The sequence below is a fragment of the Strongylocentrotus purpuratus genome, unplaced genomic scaffold, assembly GCF_000002235.5.
Source record: "Strongylocentrotus purpuratus isolate Spur 01 unplaced genomic scaffold, Spur_5.0 spur5_scaffold_14, whole genome shotgun sequence".
Classification (NCBI taxonomy): domain Eukaryota; kingdom Metazoa; phylum Echinodermata; class Echinoidea; order Camarodonta; family Strongylocentrotidae; genus Strongylocentrotus; species Strongylocentrotus purpuratus.
The window spans coordinates 23,458,582-23,477,605 of NW_022145599.1; the positions used below are offsets into that span (position 1 = coordinate 23,458,582).

A 19,024-nucleotide genomic window follows, 5' to 3' on the forward strand; every position below is an offset into this window, starting at 1 on the left:
ATATGGCTACTAATCAGTAACTACATCGTCTGCCAGACTCTATCATTTCACCGAGTCATATGACATATTACAACAGGGGGGGGGGGGCGTTTTTTTTTTTTTGGGGGGGGGGGGCAAAAATGCGTTTTGCCCCCCCCCCTTTTTTTTTGGTTGGGGGGGGGGGCAAGTGCCCTCCCCCTGCCACCCCACTTCCGGCGCCTATGCATAGCTATACCTATATTTAACTCTATGCCTAATAATTATGATGCCTGACTCAGTTCCTTGTCGTTATTGAGTTGCTTGCATTGGTACTTTTGATAAACATCTATTTTAAGATATGACGTATTTACCGTAACCCCGGAAGTACACTTTACACAGGTTATCGTACAGCAGAGAAAGAAAGGTAGGACCAATTTTATCCAGCTAAAACCTGAAATCAACGATGTTTGGATCATCTGCTAAAGGCACTTTTGATCGAAATATTGGTAAGTCTGATTCCATGTAAATAATTAGTACGAATTTGAGTTATTTTGGTACAAATCGATGACTTCAAGTCTTTATATTAGTTGTGCTATGTAAAGTCGTTGGGCTGCCTTGACTCAATGACTGAGTCGAGAGCTCATTATGTTGCAATGTTGAGTGAGTGTGTGTACGAGGCCGGGGTTCGGCCTAGGCCTAACTAACAATTAACAGCCTTTTCACACACAGCTCAAATTCATCGTATCTAGAGCTGATTAGTTTAAAGCTGTTTAACTCAACAGTTTTAAACAGCTTTAAAGAAAAAATTCCCTGTGTGAACATCGTTTAGAATCTAGATCTAGCCTATACGATGTTCGGATAGATACAAAGTGAAAGTCGCGATTCATACGCCGTTCAAAGGCTCAAAGCAGGCTGTAGATCTAGATACGAAGTCCGTATCTAGAGAGCTTGACATTTTGCGTGTGAACGGTTGTACGTACGTGTTTAAACTGGATGGAGCGTGCGCTTCGTTTGATATGATCTGACCTTCAATGCACAATGGCACTAGATCTAGATCTACTGCGCATTTTAAGAGCAGTAGACTAGTTAATCACAAAACGATTAACGATCGCACCAAAATTTCTGTGTGTGAATGATGTCGTATGTGAAGCTGATTAGTTTAAAGTGCTTTAAACTAGAAATGTAATCAGCTTTAAAGAATTTTACTTGTGTGTGAAAAGGCTGTAATAGTAATACCACTGCACCATGTAAATAGCGTTGCACCATGCACCTTGCTCTCGTAAGCACACACACACACACTCATCAGTCTGCAAGAATCTTCAACTGTGAAGGAGGTAGACTTAACCCAAAGAAGAAGAAGAAGAAGAAGTACCAGGCACTACAGCTTCACGCTGGGATATTGTAGAGATCGCAAAGCTTTTAAGAGAAGGTTGAGTTCTGAGAAGTGGTGAAAAATATTTTGTGAGCGTTATCATTGTTAATATGCAAGTGCGGAAGAACATCCGATAAAAATGTTCCCTGAAAGGCATGGCTCCTCAAATGCCTTAATATTCTAAATATTCTAAATATGGCATGTAACATCATAACATTCAGGACAGATTTTTTTATGCCACTTGTTCGTGTAGTCCCATATACATCTTTCTGTGTACAGTGCTGGTAACTCTACTAAGACTGGGTCAAATTTCTAATCAGTTTGATGACTCCAGAACCTTGCAGTTCACACCAATACTTATATGCTAGATGATCAACCTGTTACACACCGTTTCTTCCACAATGCAATCGCTGACCAGAACTCTACTTTATCTTTAAAGTTAGGGTTCACGTTTAAAACATTTTCCAATACTGCCTGCACACAAAATTGAATAAAATTGATGAACCAGTGCAGTGTTACTGTTATTGTTAGTGTTAGGGTGTCTGATCGCGCACTCAATTTTGTGTGCTAAAACCCATCCCATTGAGATTGCACGCATCCCTATATAAGCAGTCTATGTGCATTGCGCGATCATGCAAAATTGGCCAGTGTTTTTATTTCCAAATCGAGATTCAAACCTTTATTGCTTGTGATCCTGAAGGTGAATAAGCAAACTCCCTGCGCATGCACCTTTGTACACTAACCATATGTAATTCTTTGTGAACAAAAGTGAAAAACCAGGCCCTTCTGTCCGACTGCCTAACCTTAGAATTAAAGAATATTTCATTGGTTTAGCAAGTTCTCTCAACACTGCAAAAAATTATGGTTAGTATTAGATAAGGGTCATAATTGTTCAGCGAAGTAATATTCCCTAAAAGATAGAAAATCAGCAATAAGTGGGTAACCATTTTACTGTAAGGGATGGAGACATATGCTCTTTGACCTTGTGCAGCCTGATTTCTCCACCTCATGAACTTAGGAATGTTTCAAGATTTTTAACTGCCTTTTAGAAAGAAATCCTATTATTCTCTGTGCAACCGGGGGTATGTTTTATCTTTCTTTGTAATAGATAAAGCCACAAGTCAGCTCTTGTTGGAGCCTGATTGGGAGGCAACACTCCAGATTTGTGATGCCATCAGACAGAAGGATGTCACGTAAGTAGCTCCCAAGATCATTTGATTATTTCCAAGTCCCCTATAAAAGGTTTCAAATCCCTCCCTTTACAATTCCACATATTTTCTCTGAGTGATTTAAAGTAAAATTCATGTAGGTTCTCAATTTTTAAGTCTGTTATTAGACTGAAAAAATATCATCAGACCTGCTCTAAGTCTTCTTTCCCGAGGTCGAGGGTTTAATGGAGAACCTAAAAACCTGAAAGCTCAAAAGAATAGTTTTTAGAATAAATAAGGATATTTTTTCATTGTTAATGTAATTTCAGCTTTCAAAAATTATATTGAAAGCTTCTCTTTGATACATGTAATTTCATGATATTTAATATCCTTTTACAAACTCACTTTATATATCATTTAAATATTTTGTACATGCGTATGTTCACATAAAATGCATCATATCTTTCTTCATCCTAAACTGTCAAACATCTCAACAAACTCATCATGTCACTGTTTGTTCTCTTCTCCTCACTATGTATTCCTCCAGTCCCAAGTATGCCTTGGGCAACATCAGGAAGAAGTTGTATGACAAGAATCCAAGGGTCACTCTCTATGCTCTCCAGGTAAGGTATCCCGAGGAATGCAGTAGTTTCCAGTTCAACAAGTTATAGATGCGCTTTAAACATGGATTGCCCGCTACATACACATATTTAGGCACATGGCATGGTAAACAGCCACCCAAAAAAATTGCCACAAATTTTTAACATGTAAATGAATGGCACCTGCATGCAACAAAGGACTTGCGCATATTCATTCCGTTATAAGGTATAAATTTTGCTTCATCTTCAATAAAAAAGATTGCAGTTTTGCAGCGTCATCTCTGAACGACCCTTCATTCTGTTTATAATACAATTTCTTTTTTGATTTAATTTGTTTTATGATTCTTAGGGTCAAACAACAGCTGTACACTTTTGTGGAAAATTAGAATCTCAGTTCAGTTTCGAACATAAGCTTGATTTATAACATTTAAGTAGGTAAAATATACATTTTGCAAATGTTTAAAAAGAATATTTCAGCTTTATTATACCACTTTCGATTAAGTGTGCAGAAGAGGACTTTGTTCAGAAATAATTTAAATATTGCATCAGCATGTCCATAGAGTATACTGCATAAACGATTCCATTAAGTAGATATTTTTTAATTGTTTAAAGAAATCGTTGCATTGTTTGTTGTACTGGATGTAAATGCCATTAATTTCTATACATGTGTATCTGAAAGGTGTTGGAGTCATGTGTGAAGAATTGTGGAACAGGGATTCATGAAGAGATTGCGACCCCTCAGTTTATGGATGACATGAAGGAACTTGTTTTGGTAAGTGAACTTTAACCTGTAGTGTTGATATGAAGGTCTTGTGAGGTTTAAAAGAATGTTATTGTGATGTTAAGTCCAATAGTATACACTATGAACATGACGGACATAAGAAAGCGGACAAAATATACAGTTCCTCATTCTACCCTCAACAATTGCTGTGGTTGACAAAGGAACATCCCCTCACTAGTATTACTGGTATGTAAAAATGTGTAGAACAGGTGTCACGTGCATATTCACCTGTGCTACTTATTTTTACATAATAGCACTGAAGGGATGTTTCTTTGTCTACCACAGCGATTGTTGAGGGTAGAATGAGGAACTGTATATTTTGTCCGTCATGTTCATAGTGATATTCTTTCTCTTAATAGATCCATGATTTTGTCAATATTGTTTTCCTTGTGAAGAACTAGCAGCTGATAATTTACAATTAATTGCGATTTTATTGATGCATAAATACACAGATTTTACTGTAGATAAGACCATATTTTAAGAAGATTCAAGTATTTCATGTATCATCAGTTATCAGAGGACTTGGTGATATCTCATGACTTTGTGGCATTGTGTGAAATACAGTCAAACCTGTTTGAGTGGCCATCTGTCTATAGTGGTCATGAGTTTTGTCTCGCTTGAGATCAAAACGTGTGTTGTAGAATCTGTCTAGAAAGACCATCTGTGTACAGTGGTCATTTTTTTCCTGCCCTTTGGGTGGCCTTTATATTATAGACAGGATTGACTGTTCACTCTGTAGAAATTCTGATCAGACCAACTGCTATATATGAATGCTCTGTGAGTACATGTCTGTAATTGGTGTATGTCAAAGTCATGTTTTTCTTCATACAGTCGAGCAACGAAGCCGTGAAAGGCAAGACCATGGAACTGATTCAGGCCTGGGCCCAGGCCTTCAGGAACGAGCCCAGTCTCAAGATAGTCTGTGATACCTTCAGCCAGCTCAAAGGAGAGGGTAAGATTGTTTCTCAATTTGGTATTTGAAATCTTTGATCTTTGGACTTGATTTGAAATCTGATTTGAAACAAGGTTAAAAACAGAATACAGCTTATGACATGGCAGCAGGGGCGTAGATAGATGCAGTATTGGCAAACCTATGAATTTCAAAGCTTTTATAAATACGTTTGCACCTTGAAAAATCTGATGACCAGGGTTGTGACAAAAAATATATTTTATAAGAAATTAAAAACGACATGTTTTTATTGTTTTAAATGTTTTTATTTTAATAGAAACATGCTTTCTGCGGTAAATCTCTCAAAAACTTTAACATTAACGCCAGTGGTGACTGACAATCTAGGTGTTATGGCACCTGGGCAAAATAAAATTGCAGTATATTTTTTCATTTTAAACCCTAAAAATAAATTGCTTAATTACTTTATATGGTACATACAATTCACATGGGAGCACTGAATCATAGGCATATGGGCATATTTTCATGGGGGGGGGGGGGGGGGGGAGGAGGAGGAGGGGCTGAGACCTGGTGGCTAAATATCAACCATCCTGGTTATAAATTTCATGAGCGAGCGAAGCGACCAAGAAACAAGAACTTCATTATGGTGAAATCATCAAAATATATTCAATTTGGCCAGCTTGCTGCCCAAATTTCGGAACTTTATAAAATCTTAAAGGGCAAGTCCACTCCAAAAATAACTTACTTGCAATAGAAGCAGAAAAATTGGATAACTAATAAGAAAGTTATACATTTTTGAAAAAGTATGAAAACCATGGAAGAATGGAAATCACTACACAAATTGCCAATTTGTGACGTCATGTCCTTACTATTTATCAATTGCTTTATATATTTTTATCCCATTAATTTCCCTTTTTATCCCTAAAAACTTAATTTCCCCATGCTTTTGCCCAGGTTATATGATTTGTATCAAATTGGGTGTATGACATTTCACAAAATCTTTTATGAACTTTGAAGAATTGATACTATTTTCTGAATATTGTATATTCATAATTATAGATTTTTAAAAATATTTTTCACGATTTAACTGGAAAAAAAAAAAGCTCTATTATAGTGCATCCACACAAATACATATTACTATCAATCTAACTGGGATGCTGGTGTGAAGAAATAAAATTCTTAGAGGGGAAATAGGAAATTTATATTATCAATATAAAGAAAACGATTAGTGGATAGTGAGGCAGTGAAGTCACAGACTCATAAGTGATTTGCCAATTTCTCTTGTGATTTTCAAAGTTTTTCATGTCATCAAAAATTCATAACTTTCTTATGAGCAGGGCTCAAATTAATTTTTTGTCCACGGGGCTCTTCAACAAAAAAAGAGGGCGCTCTTTTAGTGCTGATGGGGCTCTTTTCTTAATACAAATTTCCATTGAAATTGGTACATGTACCCATGAAATTCGTTAATTCTGAGCTATTTTATCATTATCATTTATTTAAGTCGGCATTTTCCCTCTTAGAAATTTACTTGTTATATACCGGTAGCTGTTACTGACTTTTATCGCTGGATGACATTCTCTCCATTTCTTCCCGTTCTGCACCTTATTTCTTCCTCATTATTCGGAGCAACCTCATGTACATTCTTTCTTTAGGGGCGGATTTAGCTTTTTGCTAAGGGTGGGGGGGGGGGGGGGGGGTAACCCAAATACGATGTGGACATTGTCCACGAGCCGCATAGCGGCTAGGCAATTTTTTTTATCCTGTTGCTAGTTTTGAATTCCCGTAAGTGATGTTTTTCTGGCATCTACTAACATCTACTAATACTGTGTAGGTCTAGAGACATGATGGCATTTTTCTATGCACATCACATTTTCATTTGGCAACCCAAGGGGGGGGGGGGGTTTAAACCCCCTAACCGCCTAGATTCGCCCTGCAACATCTTTGGTCTTTTTCTCAATATTGATTTACTGGTCGATTTTTCTTAAAGAGATGGTTCATTGAAATGTGGAAAATGGGCAAATTACACCTCTACAGATTGCTGAGAACATTAACAAAATGAGCAAAGTACTTTTGAAGCCCTCACTGTTGTGAGGAATAAAATAAATGCAATTTTGTTACCCTTTCCTGAACCCACTCACTAAGTGAATTGACGGCGTTATTTTACATGCGAAACAATGACGTCACATTATGAACAATCTACATCACACATTCGGGACAATGTTGGATACCCATTGCATATATGGGTTAACGTTGTTTGTATATTTACCGCCAGTGGTGATATTTCCTATTTTTTGGGCATTTTGAATGAGATAAATAATGCTTTCTACAAATGTTTTGTTTGATTTTTATATTTTTTTCCGTCACATTTGAGCATAAAAATCAGAAAAATAATCACATATTTTAAGGGCACTTCATCGTGTATGTGTCTGATCTGGGAAGGCAAAGGACATTTTGCATGCTGACCTAACGACTATTTTGGAGTAAAATAGGCGACAAATTTACATATAATTGTCCAGATATTCATTACAAAAATGTGTGATTAGGCTGATTAATTTACATTTTTGATAAAATAAGTCGTATATGACCTGATAAACCGAGAGAAACAGATCAGTCCGGTTCGCAATTCACGGCTAGCTCGAGCGCCAGGCTAGGCTGGCTAGCAAGCTGCGCTAGATGTGATGCACGCATATAGAGGTCAGTGTATTTCACACATAGTACATGCACAGAGTACGCACGCACAGCTACCAGCTACGGGAAACTTGAACGCTACATCAACGATATATTCACTCGCTTTTTGGAAGTTATATACCATTTATCTAGACTAACGTCAGATTAAGAACCAAAACCATGCCATGGAGGAGCCTTCTGGAGTATACTCAAGTATGTTTTCGTCCATATCCATATTTCCAGGGGATTTCGATGAAGGTTAACAGCGTTAGGTATAAATGGGTACGGTACTCGAGAGTCAATGCAATAGATGTGAATATCACGCAAACTGCATCTCGCACCATCATCAATCATTTCAGCTGAGCGGCTCGCTGTTCATATTGTGACGTCACTTCAAAAATCAGCTGACTTACGATGTTTTGGGGGCGTTGAGTGGGTTGATTTTTCGTCAAGTTTAATCAACTTTTATAAATTTCGCTCGAATGTACAAGTTACACAAATGTAATGATTTTACTCAGTGTAATTTTTTTATTGCAATGATACCAAATTCAGTCAAGTTTGAAATCAATAAATCAGCTCTTTAAGAAGAAAATTGTTTTCCCATCTGCAAATTTGTAAATTATTTATGTTAATTTTTTTTCTTGCATATTTTACCTTTCTTTACACAAAGTTGATTATACATTTGTTCCCCCAGTTCAAAAGGCTGTGTACTGTATGATTGATAGCTTGAGAGATAGATGATTATAGATTATATGCATAATCTGCCTCTGTTAGCGGAAATACAGGGACTTGGTTTTAAAAAAAATCCCCTCTTCCATTGCAATGAAGTACATATTGTATTTGCCTTTTTCTGTGGGTATTGTTAACAATGAGGGTGAAATATTAATCTCTGTACCAGCAGACTACTATTTGTTTGTGCCCCCCCCTCCCCCCCCCCCCCCCCCCCCCCCCCCCCCACACACACACACACACTCATCATGTAACAGGATATTTGTGCTGGTATTAGAGAATACAATTACCTTTTTTCCCTTTAGTACAGCTAGAAGAATAAAAGCTACTCCAAAGCATCAGTTATGTCAGTATTTTTGCAAATCTCCAAAACTTTACCTAGCATTCTGTGGGTTGTAAAGTAGAAAAAAACATTAATTCCCACGCACAGAACCCGAATCAGTCTCATTTGTTTTATGTACTATTCAAGTACAGTCAAACCTGTCTATAAAGGCAACTCAAGGGAAACAGAAAAGTGGCCACTGTACACAGGTGGCCTTTCTAGACAGGTTCTTCAACACACATTTCTTTCTGAAGGGAGTCAAAATTCATGGCCACTAAGACTGGTGGCTGTTACCACAGGTTTGACTGTACATGAAAGTGCTTTGACTAGTCTACTTAGTCTCTTTAATGTTTATGGAGAGTATATTTGAACATGCAATGTATTTGAAGCTCATAGTTTAGTATACCGCCGTGAAACCCCTAAATAAGGGATTAAATGTATGTTGGTGATTGATACCCTTCAGTGCTCTATCACACACACCTAGTAGGTGAAGGAAGAGTTGCACCTTATCACCGCCGTGAAACCCCTAAATAAGGGATTAAATGTATGTTGGTGATAGGTACCCTTTAGTGCTCTATCACACACACCAAGTAGGTGAAGGAAAAGTTGCACCTTATCACCGCCGTGAAACCCCTAAATAAGGGATTAAATGTATGTTGGTGATTGGTACCCTTTAGTGCTCTATCACACACACCAAGTAGGTGAAGGAAGAGTTGCACCTTATCACCGCCGTGAAACCCCTAAATAAGGGATTAAATGTATGTTGGTGATTGATACCCTTTAGTGCTCTATCACACACACCAAGTAGGTGAAGGAAGAGTTGCACCTTATCACCGCCGTGAAACCCCTAAATAAGGGATTAAATGTATGTTGGTGATTGATACCCTTTAGTGCTCTATCACACACACCAAGTAGGTGAAGGAAGAGTTGCACCTTATCACCGCCGTGAAACCCCTAAATAAGGGATTAAATGTATGTTGGTGATTGATACCCTTTAGTGCTCTATCACACACACCAAGTAGGTGAAGGAAGAGTTGCACCTTATCACCGCCGTGAAACCCCTAAATAAGGGATTAAATGTATGTTGGTGATTGGTACCCTTTAGTGCTCTATCACACACACCAAGTAGGTGAAGGAAGAGTTGCACCTTAACTCACTACTCTAATTGGTTTGTAAAATGGGACTTTTCAGTTTGACGACAATTGCTTAAATGACTTAGGCCCTATTTATCCCCTCTGGAATTGAATGTAGAGTCATATGTGATTAGAAGATGGTAATACATGTATAAAGCTTTAACAGAAGAAATTGTTTACAATGCATGTGTGCCTGTACATTTATTTTATATTTATGTCATTTAGGTTTTCAATGAGATTTGATTTTGAATTTGAATGAAAGCATTCAAAGAGACCCGTTGTGATCACAAAATAATAAAGATTTAACCTACTACTGAATTTCTTATCTTTCTGCAGGAAATTCATTCCCTCAGCTGAAAGAGAGTGATGCCATGTTTGTGGCTGAAAAGGTAACCAAGATATTTTCTTATCAATATGTCGGGGAATTATTTATTTTTTAGAGAGGTGATGTTTAACTGTTTAACTTGACAATGATTCTTTTATTTTTTTATTGTTATGCTTGACATGATTTTATTCGATTCTTTCTAATCTCATTGGGAAATTGATCCTAATTCACTTGGGCTTGATATTCCCTATACTACATTCAATAGTAATGGGCCAAAGAGTGATTCAAGGCTACACTTTTGCAGGCAGAAGGGAAGTCAGGGGTGAAAGGTCACCAGAGTTTGACTTCCGTTTTGTCATCATGCATGAGCATTTTTCATTTTACTGTCAATCTAATTTTGAAAAAGGCCCTTGTAACCTCTTATTAATTTGAATAAAACCTAGTTTATCTGTTTCTTTATGTTTAAGAAACACGCCCTTTACATTCTCTCCTTTAAAAAAGAAAAAAGCACCTGCGTCATAATCTTGACAGTTGCTGTTCTTTTTCTTTTAAAACCCACCTTTCTTTTCTTTTCTTCTCTCTTAAATCAAGCGCCTGAAAGCTTCATTTTCTATTCTTTCTTTTAAAAGTGAACTTTCTATTTTATTCGTTCTCTACTTTTATTAAACATTGACGTGAAGGGAAAAGAGCCCCATCATGAATAGATCTTTTGTTTGATGAAAATCCACAAAATCTACATTTCTGATTTTTGCTTTTTGGAGAGATCTATCCCGATGGTTCATAATTTTAAAAATGGAAAGTGTTTCATAATTCCAAAAAAATTGAATGTGTTTGTATTGCTAGGTAGGACAAACATTATGGGTTGCCATACCTAAGAATAACACATTTATGAAGTGTTTAATTCCAAAAGGAGCTGAATCCATTTTTGTAACTTTAGAGAAAAAAGAAATTGTTTACCAGATTTTGTACAGGCGTCTTTCGAAAAGTGATATTAGAAGGTGAATTTTTCATAATTGCTCCCAAAATTTAAGTAAATAATTTTGTTGAAGGACGGGTACTTAAAGTAAACAATGTTCTGATATCAATAACTCAATTTTCAACATAAGTGTATATAGCTCCTTTTGGAATGAAGCTCTTTATATATACAACTTGCATTTTGATTATTGAAATACAATTATTTGCAACAGGTAAATGAAATAATTCATATTGAGGCACTTCACAAATACGTGTTCATGACATTTGATTACAATTCGGCAATGGCCTATTCATGCATACCTAGTATCTTGTGGCTATAGTGTAGAATGCTTTCACACAGGATTATATGTTGTCATTAACCAGGCCACAGACTCAGATTAGGACAGAGTTTGGTACATACAGGTCTAAACATTGATCTATAATTGTGTATTTGCCAGGCTCCAGACTGGGCAGAAGGAGAGAGGTGTTTCACCTGTAGGACTGAGTTTGGTCTGGTACAGAGACAGGTGAGTTCCTTCATAAATATTCATATCTGTTTCTACTAATGTAATATGGATAAAAGTCAAGTACTGGTCATGTGATGGCATTGTGAAAAAACTGTCCAGAATATGTTTGGAAATATTTAATATGTATTGCATAAATATCACTGTTTATTTTGCTGCTTTTGAATCCTTGAAATGTTATCAAAACTGACTACTGCATAAAATCATGTATAAATGTATTGCCTACAAAGTTGGACATACCCTGGTGACATTTGCTCCAGATATTATTTCATCAAAGGTATAAGGTTAGGGTTGTGATTGGGTTTTTAGGTTAGATTTAGGGTTAGGTATAGTGTTGGCTCCAGAATAATTGGTACAAATTCAGTTGGTGTTGTAAACTTTATACTGTTATAATGTTTAACAATTGTCACCAGAGCTTTTAAGGTGCAATCATTTTGTAGAAGTCAATATGTTGTTTATGTAGTACTGTTGCATGCCTTTCCACCCGGTTCCAACTTTGGCTGATATCAGTGGATTGCCTTTAGAATCCACGCTGAACATGCCAGGACTGAGCAGGAGAGAGTGCAGTATGCAACTGTGGTCATCCAGACCAGACCTTATCGCACATCATCAATGACTGCATGCTGACAAGTATCCCAGGAGGCATCAATGAACTCCGACTATTGTCGTTTGACGCCCTTACATGGCTCTCCAACCTTGATTTATCTTTTAAGCTGCAAAATATTTTATGAAAGAAGATGGCTTTCTCAATTCCCTTTCCTTTTCCACTTCTCATAATTTTGTCTCCTTACAGCATCACTGTCGTCACTGTGGCCAAGTCTTCTGTGGTAAGTGCTCCTCCAAGAACTCCACCATTCCCAAGTTTGGCATCGAGAAACCTGTCAGGGTCTGTGACAACTGCCACGAAAAGCTCCAGGGGTAAATTTGTGATTCTATTTAAAATTTAAGGTGCATTGTTATTGATCATGATCACCAAGTTGAAAGATATGATGAAAGATGAATTATTAATATGTTCAATGAATGATTCTCTATGTACATGTAGGTAGAGAAATATTTATGCACCTATTGCCCTGATGGGTTTTGCACACAATACTTTTACACATGTTAAATTTCAATTTCAATCATAAACCAGGATGGAGATTACTGTTAAAGTAGAAATATTCATTTTCACAGATTTTAGAACTCGCGAAAATATAAGCATGACTTCTTACGCGTGTTCTGAACGGGCTGAATTGCGTGCAACACAAATTTAAGAACCAGCAAATATGATTTGGGGTTAATCAGCGCGGAAAATTAATCATGCAAAAATAACAGTGTTTACAGTACCTCATTTTATTACATAAACTTAAAAAAGAATAAACTACAAACAATTTCATGAAATCTTAAAACATACAAAATTCATCTTTTAAAATTAACAATCTTCTGCTCACAACAATTTTGGTTGCTAATTTTCCTTCTTGATTTTTAGAGTGAATTTTTACTCATCGCTGATATTTTTGACTAATCCTCCAGTCATCTACCTTGCCACACACTTCTGACGCAAGTTTTCTCCATTGTTTCCTGTCCTCTACAACTGCTTTCCTCTAGCACATCAGTGAGCTACAAACTTTTCTTGAGCCAGTTTTGAGTTCTCCATAACTTGATAAGGAAGAGCTTTTTACTAGCCAGGTATTGTCCATTCTGGCTACATGGCCAATCCAATGCAACTGGTCTCTCATGAGGGTTACTTCAATGTCGTCAGCACATGCATGTCATATTACTTCATCAGTATGGAGCTTAGCTTGTTGACCTGATGTTGATGTAGAGTCCATGTTTCACTTGTGTAGGTTAGAAGAGGTATGGCACACTGATTATAGACCTTGACATATGTGGCAATGGAAAAGGTCTCTGCAGTCATAATACCTACTTCAAGATTAAGTGCCTTTAATAGCCCAATAAATGCTTTTATGTAGTAGGAACTTCCTGAATTATATTAGGTTGATGATCTGTCAACATATGACTAGGTACTGGATTGCTGCCTTGTATTCTATTTTCTGGCAAAGAAAACCAAATAGATGTAAGAAGTTCATGCTATTTGTTGTTTGTGTTTTACAGCAAGTCGAGTTCCACCAAGTCACCAAGCTCAGGTGGAAACAAGGAGAGTGACCTTCCAGACGAGTACCTGAACAGTCCCCTGGCCCAGCAATCTCAGGTAAGAAAAATTACCATCTACCCGTGGTGGTCTGTGGTGCATTGGTTTGTGCACTTGCCATGCAATGGGTTCAAGTGTAAATAATTAATCTCTCCTGATGAATATGTGTCCAGCCACAGTTTTGCATTTTGGATGAGATGACCTATCTTACATTTTGAAATATTTTTGTCTACATATGGAATTGAAAAATCATTGATGTACCGTGAATTTGTAAATAGTTGGTCTGCACACAATACGTTCTTGCCAACGGGGAAGTGTAATGTTATATTATATTTTGTCCACAGGAGTTTTTTCTAAAATTTTCTACTGTAAACATGAGATTGCAGTGACTTTTGTGTTTTAATCATTTTACCCAATTTTGAAAGCCCTATTAGAGCTCCTTTTTCACTTTTTATCAGTAAAACAAATGGGAGTTATCTTGAAGAGCTTGTTCACAACAATGACTTTCTCCATGTACATGTAGCTCAGTATTTGGACATTTTGTAAATAAATAATTCCAGGCAATTAATCAATTGGGCTATTGTCTGTCTTATTCTCTGACTCTCTTTGTAAAATCAGATGCCACCACAGCGCAATGAAGCGGATCTTCAGGAGGAAGAGGAGCTCCAGTTAGCCATGGCTCTCTCCCTTGATGAAGCAGAAAATAAACATATTGTGAGTGTTTTATGCTTTTGTCTTATGTATCACCATGTTCATATATGGCACAGTAAACCACAGCATTAAACAAAAATACATATAGCCTACTTATAATTATAATGACATAAGTGTGATATGCTTCACATTTATGTTTGTTATACATAAAAGCTCAGTGAGTATGTGTAGGACATGTTTTGTTGTGTGCATTTGCTTTTTATTTACACAATGTTTTAAAAAAAGGGTGTAGTTTACCGTCTCATATCTGAAGGAGCCTTTGTGTGTCTGATATATCATATGCGTTTTATGTGTCTTATGCTTCATTTACTGCTTCATATCTGAACGAGCCTTTGTGTCTCTGATATATCATATGCGTTTTATGTGTCTTATGCTTCATTTACCGCTTCATATCTGAAGGAGCCTTTGTGTGTCTAAAATATCATATGCGTTTTATGTGTCTTATGCTTCATTTACCGCTTCATATCTGAAGGAGCCTTTGTGTGTCTGATATATCATATGCGTTTTATGTGTCTTATGCTTCATTTACCGCTTCATATCTAAAGGAGCCTTTGTGTGTCTGATATATCATATGCGTTTTATGTGTCTTATGCTTCATTTACCGCTTCATATCTGAAGGAGCCTTTGTGTGTCTGATATATCATATGCGTTTTATGTGTCTTATGCTTCATTTACTGCTTCATATCTGAACGAGCCTTTGTGTGTCTGATATATCATATGCGTTTTATGTGTCTTATGCTCTATTCAGTTTTACTTTTCATCAAATAAATTTCATTGGAGATTAATAACCTAAACTTCACCTGGATCTACAGATGCCCTTATCCTTGTAGGTGTTTGGACTCATCTATGCACAACATTATTGTATATTGAGAGTGTTTTGAAATTGCAGTATGTCTTTATATAAGGGAAATTAGAAACTTATTTGGACTATAGAATGGTGACATGGAAGCCCAATTAAACATCAAAGTAAAATCATTTTTGGTGATTTCTCGGACCTTTAAAAAGGCCAAAGAAGCACCTTTAGTACAGCGGATTAGCTCCCCATATAACGAGAATTGTGCACTTTTTGATAAAAGCATGAAACTTCTAGCATAGTTAGTTTAGACCATAAGATTCATTTTCAGATGTGGAGGGAAGTCAGATTTGACCTCTGATGACCCTGAGAGGTCAAATTCAAAATGGCCGCCAGTCCGCATGGTCTAATGTACAAACACGCTAATTAACTTTTGAACAAAATAGTCCAGAAAAACATTTAAGGTGTCGTTTCCAACTAAATTGAGGATGCCAATGCATTTGGTTATACTTTTGAGATCGCCAGATTTCGGGGTTTGGCATTTAGGTCAAGGTTAAGGTCAAAATTGACTAAAAATAGCAAGTTTTCAATGTTTACAACGAAACAAATCCCATTTATTTGTCATTTGTTCGCTCCTATGTTCTCAAATTTCTTTAAGAGTGGTTCCCCTGCAGACCATGAGATTCATTTTCAGATGTAGAGCGAAATCAGATTTGACCTCTGATGACCCTGAGAGGTCAAATAAAAAATGGCTGCCAGTCCGCCGCATAGTCTAATAATTGTCCAAACACGCTTAACTCTTGAACTAAATAGTCCAGAAAAACGTTTAAGGTGTCATTTCCAACTAAGTTGGGGATGCCAATTCATTTAGTAATACTTTAGGGTACGCCAGAACTCTGGGCTTTGCATGAAGTCAAGGTCAAGGTCAAAATTGACTAAAAAAATAGCAAGTTTTGAATGTTTACAAAAAGTTTTCCCATTTATTTGTCCCCCTATGTTCTCACATTTCTTTAGGAGTGGTTCCCCTGCATAGTCTCCATCGTAATCCCTGTCAGTTAGTTTATTTCACTAATTATAGCACCAAACCAGTAGTTGTCTTGTAACTGACCATATGCATATAGCATAGTCAGTGGGCAGCTAGGCAGTATACGGTACAAACCTCAATTCAAGTCAGAGAAACTGCTCCTTTCCGTTACTGCTCAATAATACTGGTAAGATGTTCTTTAAGTTACTTTGTGTTTTATTTGGTTTAAGTAATTTAAATAATCGCTACAGAGTTTGAGGAACATGCCATAAAGCAAACTAACGTTTCTGCTAACACTATACAAACATCACCTTGACCAGCAACCTGGAGTGCAGGCAGCATTCTTGAGGGATGGGAACTTCTGACAGTACTGAAAGAGATGGGGAATCCATCTCTAGAACAAAGTCAAGACATACTAGTCATTGGCACAAGCGACATATCATGGACATCCAATTGGCTGAAACGGGGAGAAGGATTGAGACCCTAGGTGAGCAGTACACAAAGTTTGTGACAGAAAGGCTAGAGCAGTGTACGACACCTAGCTGTCACACAAACACTTCATACGAACAAGTTGCCATTTTTCAGTCGGCAGCCGGCGAAGGTTATATATATGTTAAAACAGAAGGCACAGCTTGCAGCACTTAAGAGTGACTGTGGTCTCTTTTTGAGGATTTACATCTCGTGTCAGACAAGGGATGGAGATATGGACAATTTCTTCTCTCATGAAAACCAGGCAGTCCCACCAGCTTTGTTAACTGGAGGTAAATGCGGTTTGGAGTTAAAGCAGATCTACTTCGCTGCCTGGAATCAAATCTGCTCGAAAACAATAGTGCACCTGTGGCCCAAGCAATAATTATTGATGGTGAAGCTGTGGTTCAATTAAATGCTCAACCCTGGAACATCAAGAACATTTCAAGAGTATGGAGAAAAAGTGTTTGCCCCATACATCTTTGCTCAACTCGAGAAAAGCATCCACATCGACCTTGGCTATGGTGTATACTTACCTGCTAGCCTGAAAGCCTCAATAGGGCAGGAAAAGGGAAAGGGCACCAGGAAAAGGGTGGCTCCTTCCATTTTGCTGCCAGAAAGCTGGAAGGACTTCCTTCGATTCAATGAGAACAAAACCGAATTGTTTGATTTCATGTCATGCGAAGCCGTTTACCTTCCTCTACCACAGGGCAAGGAACTGTATAATATGCAACAGATGGAAGTGGAGTACTCTGCTCTCCTGCTGAGTCACACTTGGTAGGCCTTGTCCCATGGGTGTAAAAGGGTATCCATACGTATTGTTGGTACTGATGCGGTTGAACTGGCCCTGGCTTCATTCAGCAAGACAGCTCCTGATGCTAGCTGGGGATCGCTTTTGGTGTCAGATCAAGCTTTCGGTACAAGGCTTTTCATAAAATCATGAGTCTGACACAATGTATGACTCTTCCAATCTTTCATGCGTTCACCGGGTGTCACACTGTTTCTACATTCACAGGAAAAACTTAGAAGTCTTTCCCAGAGGTGAATGATTCCTTCAATGAACTCCTGTGCATGCCTAGGATCGATCGAGGTCAGTGAAGGATCAATGTTACTGCCAGAGCGATTTGTGGTGCTAATACGACCGAACCAGTGAGAGCATGATAGTGAATGATGCCAGGAAACAGCTCTTCGCACAGAAGTCTAGAAACCTGGAGAACTTTCCTCCATCCCAGGCAGCACTCAAGCAGCACCTCAAGCGCACTTGCTACCAGGCCAACTGTTGAAACCAGATATTGGCCAAGAATCCAGAGATGCAGAGCCATCTGACTTGGGCTGGACAAACGAAACAACTGGGTGGCAGCCTCTTTGGACCACTCTCCCGGAAGCATAAAAGTTGTGGCATGAATAATCCACTGTCGCTGCAAGAAAAGATGCACTGGAATGTGATCTTGTTCTGGAGACTGTTAGATTTTGATCGTTACCATCATTAGGATATGCATAAGTTGTGGACAGTGCTAAATTCATGTAAATATCTATAGCTGTGGTTATGAACAGGTTTTAGGTCGTATTTGGAATAGCTTTTTTTGTCTTCTGGGCCCAATTTCATAAAGCTGCTAACCGGTAAGCAAATTTTCGTGCTATAACTGTAGCAGACAACTTTGGTTAGCAAGAAAACAAGGCGTCCACCTTGTACGTTCACAATGGATTGCATTGTTACAAAATTCATTTTCGTTCAGTAAGCAGCGTAAGGTTAATGCATTTTCGTGTGCTTACGGTTAGCAGTGCTTTGAAGTAGAAACTAATACGTAAGCACAGAACCAGCCGATAAGCAGCTCTATGAAATTTGGCCCTGGATAGTCAAAGTGGTGGTACACGGGTCTTTTTATTAATTTTTAAAATAATGAAACCTTAAGTGTCAAAATAGAGGCAATGTTTATTTTAAAAAAGAAAACAGCACTTTTTTGGCCTAATATGACCTTTAACTTGACCTCATTGCAAATCCCTGAGTTCTGGCGATCTCAATGTATTACGTAATGAATTGGCATCCCCAAGTTAGTTGGAAATGACACCTCAAACGTTTTTCTACACTTTTTTGTTCAAAAGTTACCACGTTTGTACATTAGACCATGCGGACTGGCGGCTATTTTGGATTTGACCTCTTAGGGTCATCAGAGGTCACATCAAACTGTTAGATAAACTAACTGAAAAGGATTAAGGTGGAGAACTCTGCAGGGGAACCATTCCTTAATAAATTTGAGAACATAGCTAGGGAGAACAAATGACAAATAATGGGGATTTAACCTTCTGTAACCATTTAAAACTTGCTATTTTTAGTCAATTTTGACCTCGACCTTGACATAAATGCCACACCCTGAGTTCTGGTGATCTCAAATGTACTACCAGATGAACTGGCATCCCCAATTTAGTTGGAAATGACACCTTAAATGTTTTTCTGGATTATTTGGTTCAAAAGTTACT

The 19,024-nt window shown here is 37.7% G+C and overlaps 1 protein-coding gene across 1 annotated transcript in view; it reads left to right on the forward strand.

Moving 5' to 3' along the window:
* Nucleotides 1-309: 309 nt before the first annotated feature.
* Nucleotides 310-19,024, forward strand: part of LOC578315 (hepatocyte growth factor-regulated tyrosine kinase substrate) — a 29,176-nt gene continuing 10,461 nt past the window's right edge. The window contains exons 1-10 of the mRNA XM_030984508.1: nucleotides 310-464; nucleotides 2,439-2,523; nucleotides 3,026-3,101; nucleotides 3,757-3,849; nucleotides 4,690-4,810; nucleotides 9,953-10,005; nucleotides 11,354-11,422; nucleotides 12,213-12,337; nucleotides 13,514-13,610; nucleotides 14,169-14,264. Of these exons, the coding sequence (XP_030840368.1) occupies nucleotides 422-464; nucleotides 2,439-2,523; nucleotides 3,026-3,101; nucleotides 3,757-3,849; nucleotides 4,690-4,810; nucleotides 9,953-10,005; nucleotides 11,354-11,422; nucleotides 12,213-12,337; nucleotides 13,514-13,610; nucleotides 14,169-14,264 (858 nt within the window). The 5' untranslated portion in view covers nucleotides 310-421. The remainder of the gene's footprint in view (nucleotides 465-2,438; nucleotides 2,524-3,025; nucleotides 3,102-3,756; nucleotides 3,850-4,689; nucleotides 4,811-9,952; nucleotides 10,006-11,353; nucleotides 11,423-12,212; nucleotides 12,338-13,513; nucleotides 13,611-14,168; nucleotides 14,265-19,024) is intronic.